At 34.8% G+C, this 8167-nt stretch overlaps 1 protein-coding gene across 1 annotated transcript; it reads left to right on the forward strand.

Annotated features, from left to right (window-relative positions):
• Positions 1-1577: 1577 nt before the first annotated feature.
• On the forward strand, positions 1578-5055 carry LOC113116709 (hyaluronan synthase 1-like). Its single transcript, XM_026285023.1, has 5 exons — positions 1578-1696; positions 1978-2658; positions 2746-2971; positions 3487-3619; positions 4305-5055. Exons 2-5 carry the CDS (start codon positions 1993-1995, stop codon positions 4978-4980), a joined length of 1701 nt encoding a protein of 566 aa, XP_026140808.1. The 5' UTR covers positions 1578-1696; positions 1978-1992; the 3' UTR covers positions 4981-5055.
• Positions 5056-8167: the final 3112 nt, after the last annotated feature.

Raw genomic sequence — 8167 nt, forward strand, 5'->3', positions numbered from 1 at the left:
TAATAGTTTACTAGCTAATATTCCAAAGAGAGTCCGTTAGTTGACATGTACTTGCCAATTAATTAACTTGATTAATTAAAACTTTGTTTATTTTATTTATCAGTTTATTTAACAGGGACAATGCAGTATAACATTGCTACAGTTTCATGTAGCCGATGCTCTACATATAGGCTTCTAGCCAAAGGCTAATTTGCAGCCCCAATCACTGGTTAGGCTAAAAAAAAAAAAAAAAAAAAAAAAAAAACAACAAATGAAATAAAATAAAATAAACAACTAAGTCTATGTACAACTATCAATGTTCACATATCTGCTTTTGTTTGAACCACTTTTTCGGTTTTGTTTGAAAAATATTCAACTGTGTTTGCATTTTCAATTCAGCTGACAAGCTGTTCCATAACAATGTACCTTGAACTGTAAATGTAGATTGTGCAAATTTAGTTTGTAAATCATACAGGTACAGAATTTTTTGTTATTATAAAAACGGGGGAAGTACGTGCTCGTGGTTTTAAGTTTTGTCAACTCAGATAGGCTTGTATTTGGACCTGACTATACTTAAAACTTCAAGGCAGTACGAACAATTACTTGAAAAATTAAATAAAAATAAAAAAATAAAAAAATAATTTATTCACGGTGTTAACATTATTGAGTACACAATATTATACCACAAGAGGGCAACATATTCTGTTTTAAGGCAGAGGAGACTTGGATCCGCTATATTGTTCTTAAGAGCACTTTCATTTATGGAAAGCAAAACAAAACAAGCAGAAAAAGTATTAGTTTTATTAGATAAATTGACAGTATTGATGTTTCTATGGAACAACCCGTTATCTAATGAGGAGAAGGGGTAGACTCTTATTGTACACCCTCCTGTTTCCTTGATAAGAAACTGCAACAGTGACCAATGACGTCACTGTCAACCCACAGTGCATTTAAAAAGTCAAACATGCTTTTATCAAATTAATAAATATATAGATAAATAAAATAAAAATAGAGACACTTCGACATCTGGAAACAGGAACACAAGCCTTGTTTGCATAACTCCAGGGATTCAAACATAAATTTATATTTATATATATTTATATAGAATAAATATAAGTATGTATGTGTGTGTGTGTGTGTGTGTGTGTGTGTGTGGTATACATACAATGAAAAGATCATGAGGAGTAGTCCCTTCCACAATTTTTCACCAAATATACGTACAAAAAAATCCATAAAAATAAAGGTACCAATGATTTTCTGATTTAATTTTCATCTTTAAATATAAAGTGCAAAAACGTGTGTGATCAGATTAGATTTATTATCAGATGTGCACACCTTATGAAATATGACTATTCTGTAAAATAGGTTGAACTTTAACAGAGGAATACAATCCATAATGACCAAAACTGATGACAGTCACTCATCATCTGTGTTATATGTACTGACCCAACACTAACACCCAGAAAATCTGAAATTTAGAAAGAAGAGTAGCGAGTCTTGACGTAGAGCATTATGAGTCATGGATGGAGTTCCTTTGAGTGGGGCGTGATCTGAGCTCAGCCCCATTTACAGCTCATTACACATCTGCAGAAGGATGTTTCCTGTGCTCAGAGCCAGACTATAAGTCTTTAGGTCCTGAATGAACAGTTAGTTCAGGAGGAGAGCAGGTCAAAGAAGGAGTGAATAAACCTGGGTAAAGATTTGTCCGATTGAATAGGTATGTGGATATCAGCTCTATACTATTTAAATGTATAAATTTATTTGACATTTCTTGCTTTCATATATTATATATATATATATATATATATATATATATATATATATATATATATATATATATATATATATATATATATATATATAATACATAATATTTACGTTACATACATTCATTTAATTTACATCTAATTTCATGTTAGTTGATATTTAGACTATAGCATCACTGAGAATTGAATACAAAAGTATTTTTTTTTACTACTTTCCCCCTTATATTTCTAGCATTTTCATAAAAAAATGGACATCAAACCACTATTGAAGAAATTTGGTTCTTTGGCCCGAGCCATTCTCACATTTCTCTTTGCTCTCCTGGTACTTGGTGTGATGTTATGGGCATACATCCATGGTTTCCAGATAGCCTCATCTCCATATAACATCATCACCTTTGGTTTCTATGGGGTGCTTCTCAGCCTTCACGTCCTAATTCAGAGCCTTTTTGCTTTTGTGGAGCATCGGCGCATGAATGCAGGACGCAAACCATGCTCTTACACGAAAACCATTGGCTTTACTATATCAGCCTATCAGGAGGACCCTGCTTATCTCCGCGAGTGCCTTCAGTCAGTACGGAACCTGCAGTATCCATCGGAGCTGCTACGCATTGTCATGGTGGTGGACGGGAACTCAGAAGATGACCTCTACATGATGGAGATGTTCAGGGAAGTCTTTGCAGACCAGGATCCTGGCTGTTGTATATGGCAGAACAACTACCATTCTTGGAAGCCCACTGGGCAAGAAAAGGATGCAGCAGAAGATGAAGTAGTGTTTGAAGACCCTCAGCGCTTAGAGGTTGAAGAACTCATCAGGACTAAGAAGTGTGTGTGCATCATGCAAAAATGGGGAGGAAAGAGGGAAGTGATGTATACAGCATTCAAGGCACTAGGATCTTCTGTGGATTATATACAGGTTAGTGATTTTTAAGGTTGAGCATTAAATGTGTATGAGTATGTACAAAATACTTTAAGAAATCTTTTTATTCTGCTGTTTAATCAGGTGTGTGACTCAGACACAAAATTAGACCCTCTGGCTACAGTGGAGCTCTGCAAGGTGCTGGAGAGCAACCAGAAATACGGCGCCGTGGGAGGCGATGTGATGATCCTTAACCTTAAAGACTCTTATATCAGCTTCATGAGCAGCCTGCGCTACTGGATGGCGTTTAACATTGAGAGGTCCTGCCAGTCCTTCTTTGACTGTGTCTCCTGCATCAGCGGCCCCTTAGGTAACACAGAAACTCTTCGACGTAATTGAGCCTATGTACAAAATGCTTATTTCTAGTCTTATATTGAATGAGTCATCTGTGTAGCTTAGTTCAAATAAAGAAAATTTGTCTTCATAATCTTTAATCCAATAACTTGCATTGCCTCTGAAACAAAATTACTTTCCAACGGATGCCACTACAGGCTATTGGATAATATTAATCAACAGCCAAACAATATTTAGGCATTGTTGTAGCAAACTAAATCATTCAGTTTCATTCTAGCATGTAAAACCATTTTTCTTTTTGTTCAGTCTAATTAATTCCAGATGGATAAAATAGAAAAACTTGTTTTTTCCCCCTAGTATTTAAGTCTTTGGTTCACTCAGAACACCGTTGTTGTGAAACACTGATTCAAATGTTGTTGAAGGCATGGGATTGCTCAGTTCTCATCTGATCTGATCTAGCTGGCTTATTTTAGTTGTTGATCAGGTCTTATTTTTTTATATTTTGTCTGAGTTTCATGGTCTTTTCTTCAGGTCTTTATAGGAATGACCTGCTGCAGCAGTTCCTGGAATCCTGGTACAACCAGACGTTTCTTGGTACCCACTGTACTTTCGGGGATGACCGGCATCTCACCAATCGAATGCTAAGCATGGGCTATGCTACAAAGTAAGTACCTGATTCACAATTAATTATTATTAAAGCTAAATACATGAGCAGTTGTCCATCTTTTGGCAGAATGGTCCAAATTGAGCACTGTTTGGCACGTTACAATTACAAACCATTCCCAGCTCAAATAGGATCATCTGCAGTGATATGATGAGGGTGCTCAATAATATCAATATTATAGTTTATACAAATTTTTATTCAAACTGATGCTTCATCAAAAATGGTTATTTGTAGCTATTCTGCGAACTTCACATCTCTGTATGATCAACCTGATCTCTTTGTCAGTATAAGTGATCATATCTTTTTCATGAAGTGACAGTTTTATTTATTTGTATGATGTGATTCATACAGAAACATATGTTGTTGAAGGTCCACCCCAAACCTAACCAGCAGGATACAAGCAGATCATACAGAATTGTACGAAATTAGCTGAAATGTAAAATGATCTACGCTATGTTTAATTTTTAACAGGAAGGAAAATGGGGCTGTGACTGTTTGTTCAGCTGATGTCTTTCTGATAAATGCATAAATAATAGACAAAAACTTTGCAAAATCGTTCTGAAAATGATGTGCTCTGTAATGGTGATGGAAGCTGGAACTAATCGGTCAAATAGTGGAAAATAATCAAATGACTATGAATGAATTTCAAACAGGAATGTTTTAACTGAGTTTCTGTTTCTTTAAGGTACACTGCCCGTTCTAAGTGCTACACGGAGACTCCCGCTCAGTTTCTGCGCTGGCTCAACCAGCAGACGCGTTGGACCAAATCCTACTTCCGTGAATGGCTGTATAATGCTATGTGGTGGCACAAGCATCACTTGTGGATGACCTACGAATCCATTGTCTCAGGCATCTTTCCTTTTTTTGTCACTGCCACCATTATCAAGCTCTTCTGGACAGGCACTCTGTGGGACATTTTGTGGGTCTTGTGCTGCATCCAGCTGATTGGTCTGATAAAGGCAGCCTATGCCTGCATCCTACGACAAAATGCAGTGATGCTCTTCATGTCCTTATACTCTGCTCTCTATATGACCAGCCTCCTGCCTGCCAAATACTTTGCCATTATCACCATGAACAAAAGCAGCTGGGGGACATCGGGCCGTCGTAAGATGGTGGGGAACTATATCCCCCTGGCACCTCTGTCAGTGTGGGCGGCCATCTTGTTGGGAGGCCTGGGGTACACGATCTACAAGGAAAGCATTAAGCCTTGGACAACAGACGGAAAGAAAGAGGAGATCAAGTTTTTGATATTTGGAGCCGCAGCTTATGTGTGCTACTGGCTTGTAATGCTCTGCCTCTATTGGATGTGGTTTCGGAGATTATTCCGAAAACGTTCACAGAGTTACACTGTGAATGTATAGGACTAATATTTGGGCACATTATTTATTTAGGAACACTTGCACATTTTATATTTTTAAATGGTTTACATGCAATTTTATTTATAGACTTTTTAAACTGTTTTCTTTTTTGTTTCTTTATTTGTTGTTTTGTTGTTGTTGTTGTTGTTTTGGCATTGCACATATTTTATGCCATTTATGATGCCTATAAGTATTCAGAGATCAGAAATGACGTGGAAGCAACCAGCCTTCATGAAATATAATGACCATATGAAATGTGCAAAAAGCAATCATACAGACAACATTGATGCTGTATGTTTTTAAATTGATAAAATATAGTATTGACCCCAAATAATAGAAAATGTTTATTAGTGAGGGAATTTGAACATTGCTGTACATCACTGAGCTTAGTGAAGTGATATTGTTTGATTGTTGAAACACTAAGACATCCTGTTACACATTATTTATAGAACAAAGATAAAACAAAAATACTACACAGTGAGCAGCACTGATATTTGATATTTTCAGAATGACTGCTAAGAAAAATATGACAAATATTTCATGACAAACAAAGTGCAGGTATTTCCAAATGTTTTTATTTATTTTATTTTATTTTTGTACTTGTTAATCTTTTCTGATGTAATGTGACAAATTGTATTTTGTATGATGTTTTTAAGCACTTTAATAGAATATGTTCGGTATGTATATTTATTGATCAGTTATTTTGGCAGGAATATTGTGTAAATGTGAATTTACAAATGTTTGATATTTAAACAATACTAGAGATTAAATAAATTATTTTAAAAGGAAAATGTGCTGAACTTATTTCAAACCTCACAAAACAATTCTACCATGAATTATTATCAGATTAAATAACTATATGTAATATGTATATATAAGTAAATATTTCATATTTTGCACTGCTGGAATGACCGCAGCATTTAAAATGCAGATCTAGTTTGGAGGAAAAAAATATCAAATGAAAAACAAAACGGATTTATTTGCCTACATTTTATAAACATAATTTTATATGCAAAGCGTATACGTGGACTAGGGTGCAACACTGAAGACAGTTTCACAATCTTTGAACAATATACAGTTTAAGGGAGGATTCCCTGACATTTGTACATCCAGACCAGCAGTGACATGAATCAGTTTGGGTGTCATTTACAGCTAAATCAATAACACTGTAGGATAACAGACCACAAATATGTTATGGCCATAATTGACCTGTGGGATAATGTGCATGGTCAACCCAAAGTAAATGATTTAACCTTTTGTGTGGTTTACAGCATCTTGTCACACATGAACACTAAATCAAAACAGGGTGGGAGTCATTTTAGGGCAATTGCTTCATGCAAATAATGTCATAAAGAAAGTTTGTGTTGTACCATGTTTAGACTGTTACCAAAGGCAACCAAGTTTGACACCAATTATATAGGAGGCTGAGAATTAAAACCATCAAGAAAAACAAATGGCCAGAAACAAGGAAAACACTGAGTAATGATCTCTATAAAACTATATGAGCACTAACTACAGAATATCAGGAGAAAAAAAAGTGTACTTCCATAATGTATTTAAAGTGCTCTATATTCATGCAATAAGTTTGTTCTTAATATACTAAAAATTATTCTTTAGTATTTCTTAAGATAATATTCTAAGTGTACTAAACATTTATGTACAAAATTATTATATGAAAACAGAGCACTCTAAGCAGATAATGGAAGAACACTTTTATTTCTCCTGAGATTTTACCTAGAATCACATGAGAAGAGTATTACCTCAAAAGTTTAAGGTTTATGATTATTTGGTTTGTTTTCAAAAGGCAGCACTTCTTTTAGGATGTAAAAAATAAATAAAAAAATAGATCTTGAAACAGTGAATTTAATGTTTTTATGTTCATGAAACATCTGCTGTGCAATGTGATTAGAGTTGACCTTCACTGAAATGTAATAAAAATGTTTAATCATGACAGAAATAAAAACATTCTGAATATTAAACCATATGTTTGAGAAATTAAGAAAAAGGACAGTAAGATTCAGAGGTATTAAAGGGATAGTTCATCCAGAGATCAATCATTAATTACTCACTCTCGTGTCCTCACAAACACTTAAGACCTTAATTTATTTCATAACAAGAATTAAGGCATTTTTTATGAAATCTGAAAGATTTCCCATGCTGCATAGACAGCAATGCATTCAAGGCCTAGAAGGTAGTTAAGGAAATTGTTAACAAAATGTCCAATAAAACAAACAATTTAACAAAAAATAATTGGTCAATTAAAGGAAGTGAAAAATTGTTGACTGTGACTCTCAGCAAGTCAAACTAAAGTTGATTTATTTTCTGTTCTATTCAATTATATTCTATAGGGTTTACAATGTTTGCACAATAGCTGGGTTGAAAAAATTATTACAATAACATTTCCATTACTTGATCACTTGTGTACATGACTTTCATAAAAATATCATACTTGCACTTCAATTATTTCCCCTTGAAGTGGGTGGAGCTTATTAGCCACGTCAAAATGCATGATGTAATTGCTGACAATGACCCCCTAATGTCATAATTATCAAGGTTTGGTAAATAATTATCCCAGTCACTTAATAAACCATTTATCATTGTAGGAACATGCCCTGCAAATATACAGGTGCTTCTCAATAAATTAGAATGTAGAGGAGAAGTTAATTTATTTCAGTAATTCAACTCAAATTGTGAAACAATTAAATAAATTCAATGCACACAGACTGAAGTAGTCTAAGTCTTCAGTTCTTTTAATTGTGATGATTTTGGCTCACATTTAACAAAAACCAACCAGTTCATGATCTCAACAAATTAGAATATGATGACATGCCAATCAGCAAATCAACTCAAACATATGCAAATGTTTCCTGAGCCTTCAAAATGGTCCCTGACAATCATTGAAACCCTTCACAAAGAGTGTAAGTCACAAAAATTCATTGCCAATAAGCTGGCTGTTCACACAGTGCTGTATCCAAGCATGTTAACAGAAAGTTGAGTGGAACGAAGAAGTGTGGAAGAAAAAGATGCACAACCAACCGAGAGAACCGCAGCTTTATGAGGATTGTCAAGCAAAATGGATTCAAGAATTTTAGAGAACTTCACAAGGAATGCACTGAGGCTGGGGTCAAGGCATCAAGAGCCACAACACACAGACGTGTCAAGGAATTTGTCTACAGTTGTCGTATTCCTC

The sequence above is a fragment of the Carassius auratus genome, chromosome 16, assembly GCF_003368295.1.
Source record: "Carassius auratus strain Wakin chromosome 16, ASM336829v1, whole genome shotgun sequence".
NCBI classification, from domain to species: Eukaryota; Metazoa; Chordata; class Actinopteri; order Cypriniformes; family Cyprinidae; genus Carassius; species Carassius auratus.

What these genes read in the sequence shown, in the direction of transcription:
- LOC113116709 (XM_026285023.1), top strand. Translation starts at nt 1,993, where the DNA reads ATGGACATCAAACCACTATTGAAGAAATTTGGTTCTTTGGCCCGAGCC. An exon ending in CTTCTGTGGATTATATACAG is followed by an intron (nt 2,659 to 2,745) that starts GTTAGTGATTTT and finishes CTGTTTAATCAG; the next exon opens with GTGTGTGACTCAGACACAAA. An exon ending in CTGCATCAGCGGCCCCTTAG is followed by an intron (nt 2,972 to 3,486) that starts GTAACACAGAAA and finishes TCTTTTCTTCAG; the next exon opens with GTCTTTATAGGAATGACCTG.